Consider the following 25,529-nt stretch of genomic DNA (forward strand, 5'->3'; position numbering starts at 1 on the left):
CCATTAGGTGTCAGGGCCAGGATCTTTATCTGCTTTTCCCTGGCACTGCTGCATTGATGCCATCAGCACTCTGGTTTCACTGGGGAGGATCCAGGCTGGTGTTTTCATCAGCCCAGGGGCTGCTCTGGCTGCTCTGGCACACAGTGCTGCCAGCACTGCTCCATCCATGCCTCCCACAGCACAAACTCCCAGCTCCAAAGGTGGGAAAATGAAAGACTGAGGCAGCTGTCAGAGAAGAGGGCAGTGCCTGAGGAAGGTGTGACGTGGGGAGTGCCTGATGCTCGGGCAGCTGGACCTGGCACCAAGGGATTGAAGCCCTCTTCCTGACAAGAGGGGTTGTGCCCTGAGGAGCCAGGAACAGGGCTCCCCACGACCCCTCTGGAGGCAGGAGAGCGAGGAGCAGAGAATTCCTGGGAACAAAAACACATCTAGGATTTTATTTGTAGTACATGCTGTGTACAACCTCCCAGGGAATACAGCTGCATTCACACTTTAAGGTTAAAATCCAGAGCAGGGGAGAAATGGAGGTGTTATTCCTGCTGTGGAGACAAAGATTACAAGGGGAAAAACACAGTCAGACAGGAGGAAATTCAGTTTGGTCTGTCTGTGGTCCTGACATCCCAAAGGCAGTTTCTCTTCTGTTCCCAGGCATTTTGGAATCACTGTAAAACCCCAAAGGCACAGGAATTGCAAATTTACACCTGAAGGTTTTTGCATCTCCAGCTCAGGAAATGGAGGCAGGGTTGCAAGAACAGATGGGAGCTATCAGCTCAGAAGTGGGGTGCCTCAGGAGGTGCTTTATTTGTGGAGTTGTTGAGATCAAACAATCACAAAAGGTCCTTGGCACCATCTAGAGAAGGGGAATTTGGTTCCTATGGCCCAGTTCTGCCTTCTTTGAAACATTTGCTTTAGGCCTGGGGGAGGACAAGAAGGCAGCAGGGAGCTGCAAGCTCCCCCTGTCCCACGAGAAGCCTGGGCTGGTGGAAGGCATCCTGCATGTATGAAATCAGTGGCAGGAGAAGGGACAAGGCACCCTTCTCCTCCTCACAGAATGGAACAGAACGGGGTTAATGATGAGCTCCCAAAAGTGCACGAGGAATCTTAATGTCAGATGCCCAAAATATTGTTAAACACCAGCGATTTGCGAATTAAAATATTGCAAGGCTGCTATTTTTAGCACAGTGGAACCTTTAGTCATTCTACATTTAGATGGCTTATCAGAATTAAATAAATAACAGCAATGGTTACTGCTCAAATTAGGTCTGTCTCGGTTTCCATGGCATCCAATCTGTTATCTCCAATACTCTTGCCAGGATTTGTAGTGGGACTCTGGGACAGCAACATTTCTTATAAGGCTTATAAGGAATTATCCTGTAGCAATTTCAGCTATATGGTTTCTATGAAACCCTGGAATAAATGGATTTATTTAAGATGAGTTGAAGGGTTTTTTTTTTTTGTTTTGTTTTGGTTTTTTTTTTTACTTTTCTATTTTTAGCACTGCAGCCTGCTTTCCCGTGGTGGTGGTTTAACCCTTTCAGGAGGTGTCAGTGTGCTGGCTGGGGAGCCTGCGTGGTGTCTGTGCCTGTTGCACTCTCCTGTGGGAGCAGAAGCAGACTTGCATGCTTTGATGCCAGCAGAGTATTTGAAAAGCAGGACTCGGGAGCATGGGGTAACACGGATCTTTGCTGCTACCTTTGTGGCACCTCACAGTCCTTTGCAGGCAGCTACAGGGAAGTGTTTGCACTTGTTCAGAGCAGAGCCATGCTCAGAGGGAACAGAACGCTCTGGCTGAGCCCAAGAAGTGCTGTGTGAGGCCAAGACAGAGCCCGTGCCAGGGTGCAAGGTGCAGGGAAAAGTGTGCAGAGCAGAGCCTTGGGCTCTGAGCAGTGCCAGGCTGCAGTTCCCATCTCCCTGTGAGCCACACTCCCTGGAGCTGGGCATTAAAGGACAGCTCTGACCCAGCTCACGGGAGGACACAGGGGCACAGCAAGCTCTGGTGCTGCTCGGAGCAGGGAAATCTATTTCTGCTCTCCCAGCTGTGTATTTCCCCATAGCTCCTCAATTAATGTTACCTTTTACGGGTACATTTTTTAGTTCCTTGGTCATTAGAGTTTTCAAGTCAGGGTTTCATTAATCTTTTGTTTTCTAATGTTACCTAGGATATAGATCCTGTTCTCCTTTCCCCTCCGGTAAGCACTAATTTACTTTGAGTTTATTTGCATCCTGTTGTGAAGGAATTCTGGACCCATGGCATTTTAAAAATCAATGGCTCACTGGGTTTCTAATTTCCAGGTAATATTCCTAAACAAAGTGTACTGTTACACAGCATGGAGATTTATGGCAAATATTAAGTAGCTCTAAACAACACTTCTAATCCTTTTATAGGAGTGAATGACACCAGAGGGGATAAGCACTTTTACAGAGCTGCTTTGGGTGGCTCTCAGGGGGACAGTGAGGGCCACAGTGAATATTTTGGTGTTTGATGTTTATTTATTTGTATCTCAGTCTTGCACCAGTGACACTAACACTGCCCTGCAGACCTGCAGCTGGCAGAAGCTGGCATCCTTTCCTCAGACATCCGTGGGGCTCTGCTGATTGATGTGAGCTCAGGGTGCACCTCTGGCACACACAACTTTTCTGCCATACCTCACAAGGAATTTGATTTACTCCGAATCACAGCTGAAATACAGCAGCGTGTTTAAAGTAGGCAAGAAATGATAAAGTACTTACTATTTATAGAGTCACAGCTACTTTTCAGAGCCAGCTGAGCAATCCCCAAGTACAATCACAACACAAAGACTTTAATATTTTAGTGCTCTGTCACGCTGTGGTCACTGTAAATTTGCTGTGGCTGGGCACGCAGCCCCAGCACAAACCTTTCTGAAATACCCTTACCTAGGCAACTGCATTGATGCAGAGGCTGGTTGTTCACGTTTGCACACAGCCTCTGAGGGCTGTCAGAGATGGAACAGGGCTGAGCCCAGTGTGTGAAATGCCCCGGGGCACCCAGTGACACCGTGACTGTGGGGCCAGCAGGCACTCAGAACTCTGCTTAAGCTTTTTGCATGGAAAGAAGGGGTTAATGGCTAGCATCAGTAGTACATGAGCCACTGGAGTAGTTCTTTCAAGATTCCTGCTACTGAAGCCAGGTTCTCCTGGCTGCACTCTAGCCAGCATTTCTTCTGTTCCTGGCCTCCACATTTTAGTTCAGTAGCTTGCTTTTTCTGCTGTATTCTCTTGTGTAGGTATATTTTTACACCAGAACGCCCTTGAGAGGCTACAACTGTCTGATTACAGAGGAGGCTTTGGCATGGAGCCCTGGTGCTGGGGGCAGGAGGTGGGCAGGTTAGTGCTACCCAGGGTGCATGGCAGGGGCTGTGCTGGGTGTAGTCAAACCCAGGAATGCAAGCTTTTAGCTCAGATTCGTTGGAAAAGCTCCCAAGGAATGGAAAATAAAGGCAGCTGTGGCATCTCTGTATGGGCTCTCCCAGCTCGCTCAGCTCAGTGCAGTTCCCAGATGCTCCTGTGGCTGCCACAGGCAGCTCTGCCCCAGGCTGGTGCTGGGGGCTCTGAGGAGTGAGAGAAATAACACTTTCGTGCAGCTGACATACCTGGGAAAATTGTTCCACAGTTTCTCCAGATAAGGATGTGGTCCAGTCTGTTCCCACCCTCTCTGTGCCACTTATTCAATCTTCTTGAAGCTCCTCTTGTCATGGCCTCGGGGATGCAACACATTGAGAGAAAAATCGTACAGCACTTACTGTGGCTTTGGGTCCCTCTAAGCTGGAAATAAACACTGGGCCAGCCTCTCCTGAGGACAGGGGGATGCTCTTGGGAAGGCTCAGCCGGTGCAGGGAGCCCCTGGCTGGTGGCATGCAGCTCTCAGGGGTGCTGAGTGCTCTCTGCACTGCTGGGCTCGCTTGGCTTTCAGCCTCCCACTGCTGCCTGCAGCCGGTGCTCCTCAGCTCCTGCTCGGGGATGCTGAGTGAGTGCCCTGGAACAGCGGCGAAGGGACAGCCCCTGCCCCCAGGCATGCCCAGCCTGTGGGCCAAGTGCTCCTGGAATAAAGAGGTGCAGGCAAAAGGGGAGCAGGACCCGGGTGTGGGGCTGCAGAGGCTGCACCTGCACACAGGTGATAGCCCAGCGTGTGGCCAGCAGCAGGGAAGGGCTGCTCCCAGCCTGGTGCACGTCTCTGCTGGCCCTTTCCACTCTCCTGCTCTGAACCCAGCACTTTTTCCTTTGCCAGGAGCAAACTCCCGTCTGTGGATGCTTCTGCACTTTGTGGATGCTTTTGCATTTTGTGGATGCTTCTGCACTTTGTGAATGCTTCTGCAATTTGTGAATGCTTTTGCACTTTGTGGATGCTTTTGCATTTTGTGGATGCTTCTGCAGTTTGTGGATGCTTTTGCACTTTGTGGATTCTTTTGCACTTTGTGGATTCTTTTGCACTTTGTGGATGCTTTTGCATTTTGTGGATGCTTCTGCAGTTTGTGGATGCTTCTGCAGTTTGTGAATGCTTTTGCACTTTGTGGATGCTTCTGCAGTTTGTGAATGCTTCTGCATTTTGTGGATGCTTCTGCACTTTGTGGATGCTTCTGCAGTTTGTGGATGCTTTTGCAGTTTGTGGATTCTTTTGCACTTTGTGGATTCTTTTGCACTTTGTGGATGCTTTTGCACTTTGTGGATGCTTCTGCATTTTGTGGATGCTTCTGCAGTTGCAAATATTGCTGTTGGTGCAGCGTTTGGCACTTCCAGGTTAAAGTGCTGGGCTCTGGCAGAGGGATGTGGGGTTGGATGCCCCACATCGTGTTTGTGCCTTGGAAGTAAAGGTGTTAACTCTTTCTGACTTCATTCATTCAGGGCGAGGGGCACCAAGGGATTGAAGCTGAAACACAGCAAATCAATAATATAAACTCTTTGAGCTTTGTGAGCTAAGAACAAACACCAGCCACAGATCGAGTCAAATGAACCTGTGCAGAGGCACAGGGGAAATGTAGCAGCAGTGTTCTGTTATTGCAGGTCAATAAAGGCTGGATAATGTTTGGCTTTCATTACTGATTAAAAAGATTTCCTTGCAAATGTTATGAGATTAAGACTGAGCTTCCTGCGTGTGCTGAAAGGGTAATGTTTAGGAATGATCATCCTGTGCTCTCCCAGTGGAGCTGGTGCTGCAAACACTGCTGCCCTGGCTGCAGGGCTCTGCCCTGGCTGGTTTTCAGCCTGATGAGCCCAGGTGAGAGCAGACCCCGGGCCAGTGATGCCCTGCCTCAGTGCATGCAGGACCCCAGCAGCTCTGGGGGGACATGGTGCACCGTACCCTTATGGCAGTCATGGCTGGGGAGGCAATTTCATTACATATGACTATTTTTAGGTGCTTATAACTCAAAACCATTACCTTCTTGGCTCAAAGCTGATATAGATATAAGACTTGGCAGGGCTCCAGAGAGCTGAGGAACAGCTGCCTGGGATGTTTCCCAACTGTGGTTTTTGCCAATTAAGAAGTTTGTTTTCACACAGTTTGGAGGATATTTTCCTCTAAGATCTCACCTCAGTGCTCTTTGCAGCCTCATGACTTTGGTCCTACATCACGTTCATTCAGAGATCTCAAAGGCATTTGTTCTCCTTGAGGAGCCCTTGGGGGATACACAGGACCTACCAACATTTATTCTACATAAATCTAACCTCTAGCTCTAGAAATCAGGATGTGCACACGATGAAGTGAGAATTGCTTGCTTGTTTTGCCACAGCTGTGCAGCAGAAGGAAGTGGCACAGACTGGCAGAGGATGTGCTGGCAGCAGAGCTGGGGGTGCTCTGAGTCCTGCCTTTCTGCTCCCCTTCCACAGCCCTGTGTGGAGTCACCCCAACACACCTGCAGTGCTCTTCTGCTGCCTGGAGCTTTTACCTTGGGTTATGGAAAGCAAGGCCCCGTCCCCTTCAGTGCCAAGCCTGATTTACAGCTTTTCCCCACGTTTCTGTGACATGGATATGTCTACAAGGAAGAGCTTCTAGGTGGCTGAAGGGTAGAGCTGCAGGGTCTGTCAAGCTGAGCCAAATGAAATATGAGTGTAAGATTAAATTCTCTCCTGGATTGAGTTTACCAGATTCTCAGAAAAAGAGAAATATTTCTTAGAACTCTACAGTAACAGTGCCAGACAGAAATTTGCCTTTTTTTTTTGGAAACTGCCTAGACTCAGAAATTTGCATCCTTCTCTGCAGAGAGGTAGACAGCTGAGGCATTTAACAGCTGAATATTTCCTTTAAACATAATGCTTAAAGCTTGTCTACATTTCCGTGGCTGTTCTGAAGCAACACCTGCAGTCTGGGAGATATCTTCTGCGAGGCACAGCAGCTGAGGCTCTGAGAACGGTGCTGGGAGTGCCAAAGCTGCTTCCAGCTCAGCTCTCTCTGTGTTTTAGCCCTGGCTGGTGAGCTACTGCCCCACTGCCCAGCTGTGACGAGGCAGTGGCACAGCCAAAGGCCCTGGGTGGGTTTGGGATGGAAACAGCAGCAGAGAAAAGCCCTCAGACACTTCTCTGTGCCACTCCTGGGAGTCCTGCCGAAGGAAGGGCTGCCAAAGGGATTTGCTCTGGCTTGCAAAGTGGGTTTCATGTTCCCCAAACACAGAAAAGTGTGCATGGAGAGAGAGCAGGCAGGTCTGTCTGGGGACAGCGGGAGGAGGATGATGGTGATGGTGATGATGGGCAGCCTTGGCAGGGAAGCACAGCTGGATCCCAGAGCTGGGAGGGCAGGGCAGGCAGCACCTCCCAGCTGCATGAGGGCTTGCCTTGTTTCCAGCTGCTGGGGGGCACCGAGTGCCCTGTGCTGAGCCCCTGAGCAGGAAACAAGGCACAGCTTGTGTGAGGAATGCCTGGGGAGGGCAGGGCAGGGGAGATGCTGCAAACACAGCTCAGGCAGGGCAGGATGCTGCTCTCCAGGAGCAGCTGCAGAGGTTTAAGCTGCCTGCTTTGACTCCTGCCTGTGAGGAGGAGGAGGAGAGCAGCATCCTGGACTGAGCTCCCTGGGGCTGGGGTCGGGCAGCATTTCAGAGCAAGGAGCAGCAGAAGGGGAAGGTCTCTCCTGTGTGCTGGAGGCTGCCAGGCACAGCGGGGGGATGAAGGACAGCACCCTCCTCATCCTGCCACCCCGGAGCACCAGGAGAGGAGAGCTCCCTTCCTTCCCACCAACAGGCTTGCTTTCTCAGATGTTTTCTGTCTGGAGAGTGGAGTGTGGGCTTAATTAAATCACTCAAAACACAAAAAAATTCTCATCACTGCAGCCAGATGCAGAGTGGAAGTTACAGGCCATGACTGGCTATCTGGAGTCCCAGGAAAGCAGCTCATGCTTCCTTTTAAAGCCCCACTATGAAATAAATCTGAGTGTTTCCTCAGAGATAAATATCCTGGGTTACAGTAAAAGGTCTTGCCAGCCTGGCTGACATTTGCAAGTCTGTAAAAGTTTGATGGTGCAGCCCACACTCTAGCTTTCACTGCAAGAAGTGATTTTTTGCAGAATCTTTTTCTCTGTTTCGTGAGATATTTAGCCCATTAATCAATTTCCTGGCAGATAAAACTGCAGTTGGCTGGACAGCAGCAAGAGGCAGAGTGCTGTGAAAACTTCTCCAAAATCCTTCTCTGTCTTGAACCACAGAAGGTAAAACCTTCTCCTGTGAGGGTTAGGAGCTATATGGCCATATTGGTTTGTTTTCAATTGTTCTGGACTCAGGATCCACTTCCAGCAGTTATCTCTGGGTAGTAGCACCCTGTGGTAATTTCCCATGTGATCTCTCTTTCACTACCTTTTTATTATTATTATTTAATTTTAAATTCTCTATTAAACTGATACTGGTTATGGTTTTGTTTCAAATGGATGAAAATTTCAATTGCATTTGACATGAGCCAAAGCAGAACCGAATGTCTCTGATGGGGTTCTTTGCTACTGAATTTTCTGAGACCAAACCAACATATTTCTTGCTTTTAATCCTGACCTGTCTTCATTTGGCAATTGTGATTTCCCCACCTCCTGTGAATAGAACTTGAGGAAAAGATTTGTGTGGCTCCCTGCAGCAGGAACCAGTGCACTCACAGCTCTACAGGGGAAAAGAGACACAACCCACACCACAAATCTCCCCTTTTCTATTTGAAATGTCTCATGGCAGATTGTCTGATTTTCATTATCTTTATTCTTTTTCTTCCCCCCTTCCTCCCCAGGAGATAGCATTTGGGCCATTAGCAATCTCAGTGTTTTCTGTGCAGTTCTGCTGGATATTTTTGTCAGTCTCAAATCAAAACGGTGCCAGATGGAAGCCCCATGCTCTTCATAGATGATCATTTCCAGCATTCTTCTCTGAGGTTGTATAACATATGTCCACGAGAAATTGAAAATGCTGTTTCCTTGTATGAATTGTGCACACTCAAGGGCACCGAGAAGGTTAAGAAAAGAACTGAGCCAGGACTGTTCTGTACTTTTAAAATAGATTAATTTCCTCAAGGGAGGTTAGATTAACATTTAGATTGGTTGTTGATTTGTTGTGGGTTGTCTTATTGCTAAAAACACCTGCATCTGGCAAGGCAGTCATGAAACCCATCAGCAAAGAGAAGTTTTATGTTAAAAATTGTAATGTTTACTATGGGGAAGGTGCCATTTTTCTGGTTTGAGGGGGGGGGGGGGGTTGTTTGCTTCATTTTTTTTTTCCCTCCAGAGATGCCTAGCATGAGTTTGTGGCCCTTGCCACTGACAGCTGTGGAGGCTGAGCAGTGTGCAGGGGAGCTGCCATCCCTGGGGCAGCGCTGCTGCCCTGACCCAGCTGCCCAGCCCTCATCAAAGCAGGGGGAAGGGAGCGTGTCCAGCCCTGTGGGGCTCTGGGCAGCTCTGGCCTGGCTGCCCTGGCCCTGCCAGCCCTGGCCCTGCCAGCCCTGGCCCTGCCAGCCCTGGCTCCTCTCATTTCCACCCACGCTCAGCTCTGTCTCTGAAGCACGATCCCTTTGCATCTGTCTGTATGGGGCTCGTGCAAAGTGCTACGTGTGTTGGTGAGGGCTATAAAAAGACCTCTAATATTTAAGCTACTGCAAGAAGTTTGCAGGGGCTGCAGATAGCTGCACTGAGCGCTGCTAAAAGCAGCCAAGCGTCCCCCTTCTTAAAGTGATCATCTTGCAAAGATGAACTCCCCGTGGTCGCATTTAGCTTATCGTGGGCATTTGGCAGAAGGATTGGGATCTTGGGCAAAACCAAGGTTTTTGTGCTCATGTAAGTGAAAGTGTTTCACTCTGCTTTTGGGGCAGGCAGGAGGAGCACACAGCATCAATCACTGTGGGCCGCCCGATGGGTGGGAGGCTGCTCAGGAGAGCTAATTAGGTTGCTTGCAAACATTCTATGCAAATTTCCAGTCTGCTTTCCGAAGGAGAAACGTCGTGTTGTGAACCTGCTGTCCTTTGCTGTTGAACAATTTGGTGAAAACAGCAGAGGTTGCAAAATGTTGGCTGGCTCCAGGTGCCTCGAACGAGCCCCGCAGTCCGGGCAGAGAGCAGAGAGGTGATGTGGGAGCTCGGGGTGTCCTGGACAGGCAGGCACAGAGATCCCCTCCGGCTGGGTCAGCTCCCCTGGCCTGGGGGGAGAGGCAAAGCCATGGACCAGAGAGGGGCTTTGGAGCTGGGTGACCCTCTGGCAGCACAGCTGTCCCTTTCCTCCCCCGGGGATAGGATGGGAACGAGAAAGGAGAGCAGTGAGCTCTGCCCATCCTGCTCCTCCCCTGCTTGCTGGCATCATCCTCATCCATTTTCACACACAAGGCATGCTGCCACCTGGGAAAGCATCCGCCGTTTGGGGAGGAGGGAATTGTTTGACTGGGTGGCTGTTTGGCAGATGTGGTTTGTTTTAACTCCCCTGTACTTTCCTGGGCTCTTTGGGGTTTTGAGCTGTCAAGTGCCAGGTCAGGTGTTCTGGGGCTGTCAGATACCATGGGAAAGGAATTGCAGGACAACAACAGCTATCTGACTTTTCACTGGATATTCTACTCTGAGAAGTTGGGAGACTGGGGGGCCCCTCTGTGCATTCTCTAAAAATTAGCTTATTACTCAACTGTTAAGCGTATTGTATATGCCAGGTAATTAATTTTTACAGCAAACTTGTCTATGACTTGGGCAAAGGAGCAATTAATTCTCTGGAAAGAGATCCATTATCATAATTGCTAATGGATCCAAAACTCCCTTAGACACAGATGGACAAAAAACCCCTTTCATTTCTGTGATTAGGGTACCTGAAAGTCGGGTCCAGCCTACATGGCAGGTAGTTAGCCCATGAAAAACCCTAATCCAGTGCTAATTGTGGCTGCTGAGCTCCAGCAGACCAGCTGGAGGAGAGAGAACAGGCAGCTCCTTCCTCCTCCCCCAGCTAGCACCCACCCCATCACCTCTCCCCCTCTCATGGGTGGAACTGGGATTTTCCTCTGGCAGCAGGAGTCAGTGGGTGTAGAGCTGTGAGCATCTCAAACGAGAGACACTCTCACACCCTCAGTGGGGAGCAGAGCCAGGTGTCCTGTGCTGAGGGAGGAGCGTGGGGCCTGCCACAAGCCCCTGCCCATTCATACATGAGGTGGGTTTGCCTCTGCAGCCCAACAAATCGGGGCTGACCACAGCAAACACAGGAAGACCTTTGCTCCCTTTTCTATTTGCTGCATCATTCTGCAACAAATCTCACCTCTTCAGCTTGATTTGTGGTTGAAAGGACGTTTGGGAACTCGCAGAATCGTAATTAATATTTCATACAACCCAACCCTCGGAGGGCAGCCAACAAGGAGCACTCAGGGCTGTGCCAAACTCAGCGTGCCCTGGGCAAGGGGCTCTGCCTGGCTCACACAGCAGCCCCGGGCTGTGCTGCCCAGCAGACAGCAGGCTGTGTCTGCACTGCCTCATGTGCTGCTGGAAGGGAAGGGGTGAGGGGAGCAGAGCAAGAGGCTCTGTGAGAGCTGATGCACTGCTCTCCACTCTGCAGTGACAGAGGCATCCTTAACAGAGCAGGGGAGGGTGCTGAGATGGGCCAGGCCCCGGCCCGAGTGCTTCTGATATCTGGGAACACAGACCACGCTCTTCTGCCCTGTTCAGCACCTCCTGAGCACCTGCACGCCCTTCTAGAGCATCTTCTTGCTCTGGACATGGTATTTGTTAAAACTGAAAGCTTATATGGTTTAGACCCAGCATGGGTCCAGCCCTGCTTGTTCTAGTGATGCTGTGGGATTTTAGCTTTTATATTTTCCAGATCCTGTACTTCTTTAGTGTGTGACTCTAAAGCTCCATAGCCTGTTAGTTACTGTCGTCCCATTTTGTTCAGAAAAACAATTCCTCTTACAAAATACCACCTTTGCTCACTTTCTCTGTGTTAAATTCAGAGGATTTCTTGCTGGTGGTGCTGGTCCAATGTCCTTGATGATCATCCTGAATTCCCAGTACAGTTGAAACAGGGAGTCTGGAGGGCAAATATTTCTTCTAGAAATGACCTGTTTTTCTTGGGGATCAAAGCTACCCAGATGGTGTGATGGCTTTTTTGAGCTCTGACTAAGGAAGGAGAGGGAAAAACGTGAGATTGTGTACTGGGCAGAGCCCTGGAGATGAGGGAGTAGGTGCTTCACTCTTGGAGGAGAGCACAACAGCACTTCATTAGCAGAGGTGCTGGGGGAGTGACTCACAGGGCGTTAGTGAAGAGCTCTCACTCATCCCTCCTTCAGGAAGAAGTAGCTCTTCCAGGTATTCTTAATGGAAATTGTCCTTAGTGCTTCACTGTCAGGAGCAGTGCTTGAATTGTTTCTTGGGAAGCATTGTCTTGCCACGCTGGATGTCAGTAAATACAGGGGCATCTAACTTTTTGCTCAAGGTAGGGAGTTTTTAGTTGATTCAATTCCCTTGTTTTCAAGTTACTGGCTGCTGCTGTTTCCCTTAATTATCTTCTAATGAAAAAAACCAAAAATGGCACTACGTTGTACAGATTAACACAGTAAAAAGCTTCTTAAACAGCTTATTGTCCAATTCATTTAAATACAGAGGGATGGAGTCCCTTGGGCTGCTGATCCCAATCCCTCTGCAGGTTTGGCACTCGGCAGGGCTGCATTGCTCCAGAACAGAGCAGCTGTCCCTGCACATCTCTGGTGTTCTGGGCTTTTGGGGACTGCTTTGCTTGGCAACGGGTGCACTGACCCCTCTGGTGTCCTAAGGTCAATAACCACAGAAATGCTGCTCTGGAAGAGACCATAAATAAGGAGAACTTTTGAAAGGAATGTGGAGATTTTTTAGACTCCTGAAGCTGCTGCTGGCAGAGTGCTCCCTGGGACTGGTAATGAAATCAGTCATTTCACAGCACTCTCCCAGTTTAATGCAGACAGTCTCGTGGTGGCAGCTTTTAAAAGCTGTTTGTCTCATTAAAGTTCAGTTAACTCATTTCTGAAATTAGAAACTTTTATGATTAATGGCTTATGGTAGTTTGCTTTAAAGAAGATGCTTGCTAATCAGACCTGCTTTATTTCCCTGAATCACTTCTGAGAGTTGTATTACTGCCTTAGTTATGACACAGTGACAGTGATGCTTGGTACTTCAGGAAAAATAATTGGTAGTGATGCAATGTGTGCCTACAAGAACTGTGTCTGAGGAGCAATTGAAAACTACATGGCTGTAATAACAAAACTCGAGGAGGATGGGTTTGGTGAATTTGCCAGCTTTAGCACACAAGTTCTCACCCATTGTAACGGGGTGAGGCTAAAAGGCTTAGGAGGAAGACTCCAAGGAGTCGGTGGCGTTCAGCTCGACTTGCTTTCCTTACCCTTTGTGAGTGCCTCTGAGCTGAGGTGTAAATAACGTGGCTGCTGGCCCTTCTGTCACACACACGCTCCCAGTGGGGCTGAGTCAAACAGCAGTGCTGCAAACCACCACGGCAGGGGCACACGGGGAGGGTGGCAGTGCTGGAAGGGCACACGGGGAGGGTGGCAGTGCTGGAAGGGCACCCTGGAAGGCACACAAGGAGGGTGGCAGTGCTGGAAGGGCACCCAAGGAGGGTGGCAGTGCTGGAAGGGCACCCTGGAGGGCACACGGGGAGGGTGGAAGTGCTGGAAGGGCACACGGGGAGGGTGGCAGTGCTGGAAGGGCACACGGGGAGGGTGGCAGTGCTGGAAGGGCACACAAGGAGGGTGGCAGTGCTGGAAGGGCACACGGGGAGGGTGGCAGTGCTGGAAGGGCACACAAGGAGGGTGGCAGTGCTGGAAGGGCACATGGGGAGGGTGGCAGTGCTGGAAGGGCACACAAGGAGGGTGGCAGTGCTGGAAGGGCACACGGGGAGGGTGGCAGTGCTGGAAGGGCACATGGGGAGGGTGACAGTGCTGGAAGGGCACCCTGAAGGGCACCCTGGAAGGCACCCTGCTGCAGCTCCCTGCGTGCTCCAGGCTGGGTGCTGCAGTGTGGCTGCAGGGCTCAGGCTGTGGTGGCATCTCCGCTCCTCCCCATTTCCAGGAGAGTGTGGAAGGGATTAATCCTGGGCTCTACAAGGTCTCCCATCAGCTGAGAGTGCTGGGACTGATTCTGACACTGGCCTGTGCTCTGTGGTTTTCAGCTTTTGTTTCCAGTTGAATTCAAAGCTTTCTCGCCGTGCCTGGGTGCTGTGGTGGTTTGGGGCAGTGTGGGGGCAGTTTCCTGGGCAGGATGGCCCAGCCTGGCCGTGCCCCACGGCCACTGGGCTGCCCAAGGAGCACTCCCAGCTCCTCCCAGCCTGCTGGAGCTCCGGGGTCCCACCTTGGGCCAAAACCCCAAATGCATCTGCTGGCCATGTTCATCACTCAGCCCTCACAAGAAAGCAGCCAAGCCTCGTCTAACAAATCTGTTTCTTGTGGGAGGCAGGGAGTCCTTTGTTAAAAATATAAGACAAAATATTTTCTGAGCCTGGATCTCTAAGGTTTGTATTTTCCAAGATAAAAATGTTTTATTTGTTCCCCCTCCACTTCTTTTGTGTCTTCCCCCCCATTATATATTTCCCCATTTGTTGTGATTCCCTACTTTGAAACTGCTCATGTCAGGCTACTCCTCTTTGTATATTATAGTGGGATTTTTATGCAATACTTAATTCTGTTATCTTTAAAATTACAGACTTGGCCCATGCTTTCATACTCCACACCTCTCCTCTCCCTTTGAAAGGAATCCTACAACATTCTGAAGCAGGAAGTGTTTGTGGAGTGACTCCAGGAGTATAAATAGCTCTCAAGCAGAGCAGCACCTGCCATCTTTGATCCGTCTCGCGCTTCCCACAAATCACTCGAGCACGCAGGGCTTGATCACAGCTATTGTTTGTGCTAAGCTTCCTCCTACTCCTTTAATCCTCTGTGTAAATGGATGGGATGTTCTGCATACAGGACAGGGTGTGGGGACATAAATTGCAGCTGAGTATTCTGTGGACACGACCCAGTGCATGTGTGCTGCTCTGCCAGGGGCAGAGGAATGGAAATGCTGACGAGTGCCACGCTGCAAATGGAAAGGATGTGGCTCTTCCAAAAGTGCCCCGTGTCACACTGACTCCTGCTGCTTCCTCACGGGGCTGCTGATGCTTTCCCAGCACAGGAGCTCTGGGCTGGTGTGAAAGCTGGACGGACAGGACCCGTGGGTTCGGTGAGCTGGGGGTGCTGGGCTCTTGCCACACTCACCTGGGGTGGTCCCAGGCACATGGGCCTCCTGTGTCCTGCTGCCCAGAGCATCCTGCTGCCCAGAGCATCCTCCTGCCCAGTGTGTCCTCCTGCCCAGAGTGTCCTGCTGCCCAGAGTGTCCTGCTGCCCAGAGCATCCTCCTGCCCAGTGTGTCCTCCTGCCCAGAGTGTCCTCCTGCCCAGAGTGTCCTGCTGCCCAGAGTGTCCTGCTGCCCAGAGTGTCCTGCTGCCCAGAGCATCCTGCTGCCCAGAGTGTCCTCCTGCCCAGTGTGTCCTGCTGCCCAGAGTGTCCTCCTGCCCAGAGTGTCCTCCTGCCCAGTGTGTCCTGCTGCCCAGTGTGTCCTGCTGCCCAGTGTGTCCTGCTGCCCAGAGCATCCTGCTGCCCAGAGCATCCTGCTGCCCAGAGTGTCCTGCTGCCCAGTGTGTCCTGCTGCCCAGAGTGTCCTCCTGCCCAGTGTGTCCTGCTGCCCAGTGTGTCCTGCTGCCCAGTGTGTCCTGCTGCCCCGTGTGTCCTGCTGCCCAGAGCATCCTGCTGCCCAGAGCATCCTGCTGCCCAGAGTGTCCTGCTGCCCAGAGTGTCCTGCTGCCCAGAGCATCCTGCTGCCCAGAGTGTCCTGCTGCCCAGAGCATCCTGCTGCCCAGAGCATCCTGCTGCCCAGAGTGTCCTGCTGCCCAGTGTGTCCTGCTGCCCAGTGTGTCCTCCTGCCCAGAGTGTCCTGCTGCCCAGAGCATCCTGCTGCCCAGAGTGTCCTGCTGCCCAGAGTGTCCTGCTGCCCAGAGCATCCTCCTGCCCAGAGCATCCTCCTGCCCAGAGCATCCTCCTGCCCAGAGCATCCTGCTGCCCAGAGCATCCTGCTGCCCAGAGTGTCCTGCTGCCCAGAGTGTCCTGCTGCCCAGAGTGTCCTCCTGCCCAGAGTGTCCTGCTGCCCAGAGTGTCCTCCTGCCCAGAGCATCCTGCTGCCCAGAGTGTCCTGCTGCCCAGAGTGTCCTGCTGCCCAGAGTGTCCTCCTGCCCAGAGTGTCCTGCTGCCCAGCTGAGCCTGCCCGAGGCACAGTGGCACACCTGTCACCAACTCAGGTGCTCCATATCCATTACTGAGGGGTCAGCTGAGTCAGGGCTGTGTGTGCCTCGAGGACTGGAGGAGCCAAGCTGATGCTCCAGGGTCTGCAAAGACTTGGTTTAGTTGCCATGGTATATTCAGATTGTCTGGCCTCTTCTGAGGAGCGTGGCTTGTATTGAACACGTTGTCTGAGCATGGCACTGCTCCTCTGGCTGTGTTTTCCTGCAGCCACAGCCAAGGCTGTTTTTATAACCTGCTGCTGTAGCTGCTGAAGGAAGGCACACGTGGGGCTCTTCCACCCTGTTCGTGTCCATGGTGTGCTGTAGCCAGCGTGGCTCAGTTTTCCCCAATCCTGAGAGGGCACAGCACAGGGCTGTGAGAGATGCTCACACTGGGAGGGTTTCCTGCCTTGTGGTGTTTAGCCAGACCCCAAAATCCTTCCCTTCTGCTGGACAGCGTTCCAGCTGACCAAGCCTTTCTCCCAGTCTCTGCCAGGCGTTGGGGAGGCCCTGGAGGGTCCCTGCAGCTGAAAATGCTCGATGTTGGTGCTGTGGAGCCAGGCAGGGGCTGGGCACGAGGAGGTGGCAGCTGGCAGGATGGTGACACGGGCACCGTGTAAAGCTGGCACACGTGGCCACAGGCCCGAGACGTTCCTCAGGACGGCTGGGGGAGCTTGACGTCCGTAAATGATTCTTCTGCCTCCTGCTAATTTTAGCCTGGAAGTGTTTACAAACACAGCAGCATTGGTCTCTGCTCCTGATCCAGCAGGATTTCAGCCCCATCCCTGCTGGCATAATCCCTACAGGAACAACAAAACGGGATGCAAAGCAGGGATAGCCAAGGGACCACTCAGACTGGAGGCACAGAAAGGCAGATCCCGGGGCTATGAATAATGTATCTGCAGCTACCACAGTGTCACCAGAAATTAAATAGTATGTACACCTAGGGATCATTTTGGAGGAGAAAAATGGGGATCAGGGAGCCAAAGCTGAAAGCACAGTTTTAGTGGTGCTCCAGGGTGGTGTCTGGCAGTGTTTCAGGAAAAGGCCAGGGAAGGCTGGCATGACAAGGTGTCACCAGCACTGAGCCCAGGTGCTCTTCTGCCTCAAAGTGTCGAGTGTTGGTGCACACAGGTTACTGCACACAGCATCTCTGATCTGAACACACTGCTTGGCTATGAGGCAAGAGGAAAACATCCAAAAAAATTCAATTATATCAACACAGTTCATATGGAGCTTTGGAAACAGATTTTTAAATACACACAAACCAGTTTAAAATCCTTTCCCTTTCTAAACTCTGACCTCCAAGTACAGTCCTTTGAGCAGGGTACATCTCCTGAAGTGTTTGTGGTTCTCTACAAAGGATGAGCAGGCAGAATCCCCCTGGGCTGGCAAGGCAAGGACCTGCACTTGATTCTGGTCTAAAGGAGAAAGGCTGTAGCTGCAAGCTCTGCCTTGAACAAATCCAAATCCCCCAGCTTACCTGAAGTCTGCTTTGTTAAAAAAAATCTCCAGTCATGAGACAACTGATTTTCAGAGCTAAAGCTCTGCTTTTCTCCAAGATCAAGCTACTAGACACTGCTACAGCCAGCCCTCTGTGCTGTGGGAATTTGGTGGGTCAGGAGGACTCACACAACTCTATAAAACAAAAGGGAAAAGCAATTCTCATTTCTTTGCTCCTGCTCACACACGGCACCGTGCATGTCATCGGGATCAGAACTTGGCTGGCACATAAGAAATGCCAGCTGCCATCTGACTAAGACATGTGAGAGGCCTAGGAGGGAGCTGCAAGTTCAGCTCAGCTGGAAATGAGAGGGAAGCCTGGGGACACACGACATGACCAGAGTGTCAGACCCGAGGAAAGAGGAGAAATGGTGCACAGCTGCTCAGTGCAGTATGGGTGAGCTTCATCTTCTGATCCTGGGTGAGAGCTGAACCTGGATCACGTCTGAGTGAAGAGAATGATAGAAAAGATTCCATCAGATGCTGATAAAATTGCTGCAAGTTAAAAAGAACCAAGGCAATGGGATGAGCTGCACAGAGCTTTAAAGGAGAAGGCAATTCCATGGAGGAAAAGAACAAAAGCAGTAGAGGTAATAGGCTCATGTCAGAGGAAGCAACTTATTTTGTGGCTGCACAATTCAGCAATGCTTGGTGTGAAGGAGCATGTTCAAATGAGCAGAATGTCTCTTGTCTTACACCCTGTAAGCTTCTTGCAACACTTAGAACTTTCTTTTAAGATGAGTTTCTTGAACTAAACTCATGTCCTTCTCTTTTCCTTTAAGAAACCACCCTGAACTTTAAACATAACTGTTTTTTTAGATTACTTTGACTCCAGAAATAGCCTGAAAAACTATCACATTCCCCTCTGTGTCTCTCAGGCTCATAAAAATGAAAAACTGATTAATTTTTACAACACTTAAGGAAAATGTCAGACATTAAAATGTTGTCCTGTGCCACCATTGTATATGCAAGCCTCCAATGATGTTAGAGCTCTGCTGGGCAAGCTTCCTTTCAAATACTGCTCAATGTCCTTTTTCCTGCTGTTGTTCTATCACCTTTCTTAAATCAAGTGTGACTCCAGGGAAGGCCCAGTCATGAAATGCTCCTTGCAGTCCTTTGCCTGCCCATTACTGACGAGGCCAAAGGGTTCTGTGCCAGGCCTCCCTTTGCACTGGGACTTGAGGAGAGTCTGAGTGTGCCTCTGGTTCTCAGGCATGGTTTGGTGTGATGGACATTGTGCTCTGGATGTCAGGTCTGGTGTGATGGACATTGTGCCCTGGATGTCAGGTCTGTGTGATGGACATTGTGCCCTGGATCTCAGGTTTGGTGTGATGGACATTGTGCCCTGGATCTCAGGGTCAGGTTTGGTGTGATGGATATCCTGCCCTGGATCTCAGGTCTGGTGTGATGGACATTGTGCCCTGGATCTCAGGTCTGTGTGATGGACATTGTGCTCTGGATGTCAGGTTTGGTGTGATGGACATTGTGCCCTGGATCTCAGGTCTGTGTGATGGACATTGTGCCCTGGATCTCAGGTTTGGTGTGATGGACATTGTGCCCTGGATCTCAGGTCTGGTGTGATGGACATTGTGCCCTGGATCTCAGGTTTGGTGTGATGGACATTGTGCCCTGGATCTCAGGGTCAGGTTTGGTGTGATGGACATTGTGCCCTGGATGTCAGGTTTGGTGTGATGGACATTGTGCCCTGGATGTCAGGTTTGGTGTGATGGACATTGTGCTCTGGATGTCAGGTCTGGTGTGATGGACATTGTGCTCTGGATCTCAGGTCTGGTGTGATGGACATTGTGCCCTGGATCTCAGGGTCAGGTTTGGTGTGATGGATATCCTGCCCTGGATCTCAGGTCTGGTGTGATGGACATTGTGCCTCCTCAGCCTCTCAGATGAGAGGCTCATCTCAGCTCCACAGAGGCTGGAGCAGATCAGCTGCCACTGCCAGTCTGCAGCTCGGTGCAGTCAAACATCAAAGCTCCTGCTCCAGCTCCACTTCAAAGCCCTTTAAGTTTTAGGACTTAACCAAGTAGAAGGAGGAGCTGTGAGGGGAAAGCTGTAAGCACAGAATGAAGGGCTGGGTGGGGGAGGGCCCTTTGCTCTTACCTTACACAGTGCAAAGCAGTGAGGATTGTGAGTTGTGCTTCTTGTTGTGTTCATGAGGGGTGTGGGAAACCTTCACCCTGAGACTGTGCTGTGGGTAGCACAAGAACCACTCTCAGGCCTTCCATCTTTACGCTGTCACAAACCTTTCACCAGCCTTGGAGAAGGTGCCCTGGGCAAAAATCTGTTTTGACATCAAGGCACCTGCATTCAGTTTAGAACACTGAAAACTTCCTTCAGTTTCCTTCACCCCACCTGCTGAAGTTCTGCCTGCAGGTGTCCAACAAAAGCTACCAAGTTAAGGCTTTATTTCGGTTGGTTGTGGTCCCCAGTGTCTCCCCTGGAGAGGACACAAGCTGCTTTCACTTCTGCAAGGACCCAGCCCCAGCAGGGCTGGGCGAGCTAAAGGGAAGGGGAAAGGTGCTCCTTTATTGCCCTGTCCCATTGCAGCACAGCCCAGGACACCCCTGAAACCTCTGCCACTGCTCCTCAGTGCCCGTGGGCTGGTGCCAAATGCTTACTGCACCTCTGAAGGTTCTGGAGTCAGGGTGATGCTGCTGGTGCAAAGGAGAATTCTTAAACAGCTGCAGTTGATCAAACTTGAGGAGAGGGGCAACCTCAGAGGTGGGCTGGCGAGCAGGCATCTATTAGAGGTAATCTGGGTAGGATTTCAAGACAGGAAGCTTCTTTTGTAGGTTTTCAAGATTTAGTTTTTGCTTCTCATTTGATTTTGTAAGACATTGAATTAATTGTTTTGCCCGTAGCAGTAACTGGTGAGTGATCTCTGCCTGTTCTTGAGACTTCTGTTACATTTTCTGTCCCCTGTCCTGTGGAGGAGGGCAGTGATGGAGCAGCTTTGGTGGGACCTGGCACCCAGCCAGGGCCAGCACTCCATGGATGTGTGATCTTTATCCCTTCCCACTTGGATCTTCCAAGGGCGTTTCTGTTGATCAGACTGAATTACTCAGAGAAATTAAACTGCAATCTCCGTACCATCCATTAGCTGGAACTCTATTTGCGTGCAGCAGTTGGGTTTTGGCAATCAAAAGGAAGAAGATTGTGCACAGCAAGCTGTCTGCCCAAAAAAGATCTTCTGTGTAGTGCTTAATACTGAATAGGAATGGTAAAAAGAATTTGGGGGCCAAATGAAACATCCCTTGGAACAGGGACATGCCTGCTCAGGGACAGGCTGTGCTCTGCCCCTGTGTTTAGTATTTATCTCACCTGTAAATTCTCCTGGGCTTTGTTGTAGCACACAACTGGTAGTACAGAAACTTGCCCTGGCATTCCAGTTGAAGCAGTGAGTGGTAGGCCAGGAAATAAGGAGATTGCATTGGATTTCTCTGGGCTGGTTTCATAGGCACCACTGCAAAACAGAGACAACTAAACCAGACACTTGCCTTACTTATTTTATCCACATTGAATAGATACCTCTAGATGCCAGTGTGAATATTGAAATATAAATTGAAATGAGGATTAAGTACTTGTATTAGCGAGACTTTATCATGTCTGGAATCTTAAACGTAGGGCCTAATCCTGCTCTGCCTGAATGTAGGGGGAGTTTTACTTCAGATTTAACTGGGAACATAGCAGGAGCCATCATGGCAAAGCTTTAAGGGCACAATGTAAGATTCCTGCTATATAAAAGAGTAGAATCTGGACCTTTTACAAACCCCTGCCTACAGAAAAGAGAACATTTCAACTTGAGAATCAGCCAAAGAACCGAGGAAAAAGTACATTGAGGAGCAATGTCACTACTGTATCTGTGTGGGTTCCAAAATTCCTCAGGGAATATATGCCTCTATAGATATTTTACGAGGGCAGGAAAAGCATGTTCATGACTTGAGTGTGTGTTTTATAGACAGACCATACAGCTACTGCACATTAATACAGCCAGAGCTTTGCTGTATAAAAGCACTTCCAGTTTACAGTCTCAGATTGTTAAGTGATACTTGACTTAGCCAAGCCTGTGCCAAGTCAGAACCTTCTGGGAGATGTTTCTGGGGGAATAAATACCCTCAGCAGAGGCACAGCTCCGTGCAGCACGTCAGCTCTGCTGTGCCAGCTCCCCGAGAGCCACCCCGAGCTGGGAGCACTGGGAGAGCCCAAATCTGATCTGCTGTGTGTGTCTCTGCTGGAAAAGCCCTCTGTTTCACTTCACTCTGGAGCTTGTGAGCCCTGGGACAATCCTGTTTGTCCCTCTGGGAAGGAGACTCAGAAACCATGCAAGGGCACAGATGATGCTCCAGCCATTTGTGCTGCCTGGCTTGTTGCCACTCAGTTTAAATGACTCCACTGCAATCTCAGAGGCACACAAAAGGTGTGCAATTAGAACAATTGACTGATATCTGACTTTATATCCTGCTCCCCCAACAAAGACTGTCTTGAATTTAAACCCTCCCAAGGCACACAGGGAGCACCTAATCAGCATTTACACAGACACATCAGATTTCTTTGTATTAAACTTCACTAAATCTCCTTCCTCTGGGTACCTGATTTATCTGCAGGTGCAGAAATTGCTGTAAATTCAGAAACTCAGAGAATCTGTCAGTGAGAGGTACAGGATCTGTGTCAGGGCCATGTACAGGTAAGTTTCTGCCTGAGCCTGGCTGTGCTGTGCAGCTTGCTGCCTATCACTTCTGTCACCACAGCATCCGAGTGCTTCTCAGCTTCCAGGGCTGGAGCTGGAAAGCAATGAGGGGACAATTTTCCCTGCTGTAGCTGGCAAGTGACGTACCAAGACACTGAGGTTCAGATTCATGTTTAAATACTTGAGTTAGTTAAAGAAATTCTGCTGCAAAGCCAGACCTGAAGTGACTTCCCTAAAATCCAGAGATGCTCACTTCAAAGTGAGGAAGTGAGGAGGGAATCTGAAGACATAAGGCAGCATCCTGACCACAGACACCACCTCCCCCAGGACATTTGAGCCATCGAGGCAGCTTTCACATTAAAGGCCGTGCAACCTGTACCTGGATTGCAATAAGCCTTCATGCAAATTCCCTTATATTTTGCATGCATAACACGATATTTTATTTCTGTTTTAACTGACACTTCTAAGCCCTGAAAACTAGGGGGAAAAACAAACTCATTTTAAAACAGCAGGGTAAGCTCCCTCTGCCCACCAGCTGGTACAATTCTTCCACAACCTGCTGAGCTGCTGCCTCCTTCCAGCGTAGTGCAAGGGCCTCACTTGGTCAATGTAATAACTACTCCTGCAAAACTGAACAGGTCTCCTGGCAAAGATGGGAATGGCTCAGGTAAGGCAGGCTCACTGTCAGCACTAACACAGCATTTGTCAGTGATATTTGGTGTTGGAAAGTTCTCAGAGCAGAAGTGTGAATTGTCACCGACTCTCAGCAAAGACACTGCAAGTGCCTTTGAAAATCAGGGCTAAGTTGTATTGGGCAGCTGAAATCTCCTTGCTGGGGCTCATCAGCTCAGCTACTTCTGATAGTGCTGGCTCAGCTGAACCAGAGAATCCCTCCTTCCCCATTCCACTTCCAGCTCCCTGGCTTCAGTGGTCCCTGTTTGGAGAGAAACAGGCAAGAAAAAGACCAAGTTTTTAACCCCCTGGAGAGTCGCCAATGTGTTAAAAAAACAAACAACTGAAGAGGCTCATGTGAAATAGACTTACATGGAGAGCACTGCAAGTCCGCTATCATCAGAGGGCTTACTGAATGCTAGAATCATTTTGATTGGGAAAGGCCTCTGAGATCACCAAGTGCCACTGTTACGCCGCACTCAGTCCCATGTTCACTGCTAAGCCACGTCCCCAAGTGCCACACCTCTGCGGTTTGAAATGCCCCCGGCGCCGGTGACTTCACCACTGCCCCAAATCCCGTGTCCCTGCAAAGCAAAGCTGACCCGACCCGGTCAAGGGCGAGCCAGGATCGCAGCTGCCATGCTGGCTCCAGAATCGCAGCTTGAACAGCCCCAGTGGCCCTAACTGCACCTGATGGCCTGCCACCCGCGTGCGGTGGGAATGAGACCTTATCCCACGCCGTGTTTCATCACCCACTTACTCAGAGGCTGCCCGGCAGTGCCCGGGGCAGGGGGGCCGCGGAAAGCCGAGCTGTCCCCAGCTGTCCCGGGCTGCCGGGCAGGAATTCGGCCCCGCTAAAAATAGCGGCCCCGGGGCTGCTGCTGTGCCGGGGACCCCCGGCGGGCAGCGGGGCCCGGGGACCGCTCAGGGCACAGCGCCTTCCCGGCTGCCAGCCCTGCCTCGCTCCCTCTCGGTGCTGCGGAGCTCCCTCGTGTCCCCCGCCCCAGACGGGCCCCTCCGCCGTGGGGAGAGGGCCAGCAGGAGCCCGGCTGCCGGGCCGAGGGGCTGCCCCGGGCCCCGCACGGCTCGCCCTTCCCCGCGGTTTATTTCGGGCGCTGCCGAGCGGGGCCGGGCTCCAGGGGCTGCTCCGGCTGCGTCCCTCCCCGGACGGCGGCCCCGGCAGAGGAGGCTTTGCCCCGCCGAGGAGAGTGTGGGGAGAGGGGGGCGGCACACGCCGCTTTGCAGCACAGGTGAGGGGCTCTGGCTGCTCTTGGGGTCCCTTCCTGCTCCCCGAGGGGGATGGAGCGGGGGAGAGAGGGGTGAGCGCCGTCCCACGCCCGGGGCAGAGCAGCAGGGCTGGGCGGCAGCCGGCGCGGGCTCTGCGCGTTCCTGCCGGGGGAACCCGATCCCCCTTTGCCCTCCGTGCCCGCTGTTACCGGGAACCCGATCCCCCCCTTTGCCCCCCGCGCCGGCAGCAACAGGCTGGGGAGCGCCGGGCCCGCGCCCAGAGCCGCCCCTGCGGTGCCGGGGCCGGGAGCGGCTCCCCGAGCCGGGCACAGCCCGGGGCCGCCCGTGGGGCAGCGCTCCGCCGCCGGAGGGCAGCGGGAGGCGCGTTGGCCCCGCTCTCCCCCGTGCCGGTAAATGGGGCCTCGGTGCGGGTGATGGCGAGGGGGATGCGCGGAGCCGGGCGGCTGCAGCTGCCCCCTCCAGCCCTCCTCGCTGCCGCGAGCGTAAACCTGCCGCCTCTTCTGCAGTGACGGGGACTCGCGTCCTCCTCCTCCTCCTCCTCCTATCCGCGGCTGCAGCTCCGCCGCTCCATCCCATTATTATTAGGGGAGGATGCGAAAAGAGAAAAACCCGAACCCAACACACCCAAGCAAGCAGCCCCCCCCAGGTCGCGGTACCCCCCTCCCCCCGGTCGGTGGGACTTGCAGGACCAGCTGCGCTTCCCTGGCCCTGGGGAGGGGAGGCAGAGCCGGGGAGGCGGGGGAAGGAGGGGGCCGGGGCCAGGCAGGCACAGGGAGTATCGCTTTTGTCTCCGGCACGGCGAGCGGCGCAGGGGCTCGGTGCTGCGGCTGCCGGAGCCCCCCGCTCCCCGCTCCGCTCCCGCAGGCACCGCGGCGGCGCCGCCGGGCTCCGAGGCTCCGCTCCGGGGAGCGGGCAGCTCGCCGGCTCCTCGCTTCCCCCCCCTTCCCCTGCTCCTGGTGATATTTCTGCCTTTTCGGCGTTGAGGATCCCCCACACGCACGCACGCTGCCCCCCGCCCGAGGTTTCTTTGGGTCCAGCCGGAATTCGCGACGCTCCCGGGGATTTTCCCACCCAAGCTGGGGTCTATGAGCGGGAAGGTGATCAAGCCCAAAGAAGAAAAAGATGCTTCCAAGGGTAAGGCAGGCGCAGCCGCCCCGATAACCGGCCCGTTGCCCGGCCCGACCGCGGACAGCCCGACCTCACCGGGCCGGGAGGGGGGCACGGCTCCGGGGGCAGCCCCGGCTCGGGGGACCCCGGCGCGGGAGGGAGCGGCGCCCGGCGTGCCCGGCGTGCGGGGCGCTGCACGGCACCCCGGCGCGGCGGCGGGGCCCGCTCAATGCGGCACCGGCGGCAGCGGGGCCCCCCCGTTCCCCGCCGGGGAGGGGAGGGGGCGGCTCCGGCCGGGGCCGGGGGTGCTCGGCGCTGCGGCGGGCCCGGCTCCGGCCGCGGCGAGCGGGGCGGCGAGGGGAGACATCGCCATGGAGACGCGGGGCCGGGCACGGCGGGACCCAGCCGGGGCCGGGCACGGGGGCTTCCCCGCCCCGCTTCGCCCCGGGCCCCGCGGCGCTGGGGGCGTGCGGGGCCGGGCTGCCCGCGCCGGCTGCATGGCCGGGGTGCGGGGGTCCCTGCCGGGGTGCGGGGGTCCCTGCCGGGGTGCGGGGGGTCCCTGCCCGGGTCCCT

General features: G+C 52.6%; 1 protein-coding gene across 2 annotated transcripts in view; it reads left to right on the plus strand.

Annotated features, from left to right (window-relative positions):
- Nucleotides 1–24,606: 24,606 nt before the first annotated feature.
- The window catches only part of FGF13 (fibroblast growth factor 13), a 209,341-nt gene continuing 208,418 nt past the window's right edge, over nucleotides 24,607–25,529 (plus strand). For both annotated transcript variants that reach the window (XM_053990294.1, XM_053990297.1), the window contains exon 1: nucleotides 24,607–24,983. In XM_053990294.1, the coding sequence (XP_053846269.1) occupies nucleotides 24,935–24,983 (49 nt within the window). In that variant the 5' untranslated portion in view covers nucleotides 24,607–24,934. The remainder of the gene's footprint in view (nucleotides 24,984–25,529) is intronic.

This window comes from Vidua macroura, chromosome 14, assembly GCF_024509145.1.
Source record: "Vidua macroura isolate BioBank_ID:100142 chromosome 14, ASM2450914v1, whole genome shotgun sequence".
In the NCBI taxonomy this organism is placed as follows: Eukaryota; Metazoa; Chordata; class Aves; order Passeriformes; family Viduidae; genus Vidua; species Vidua macroura.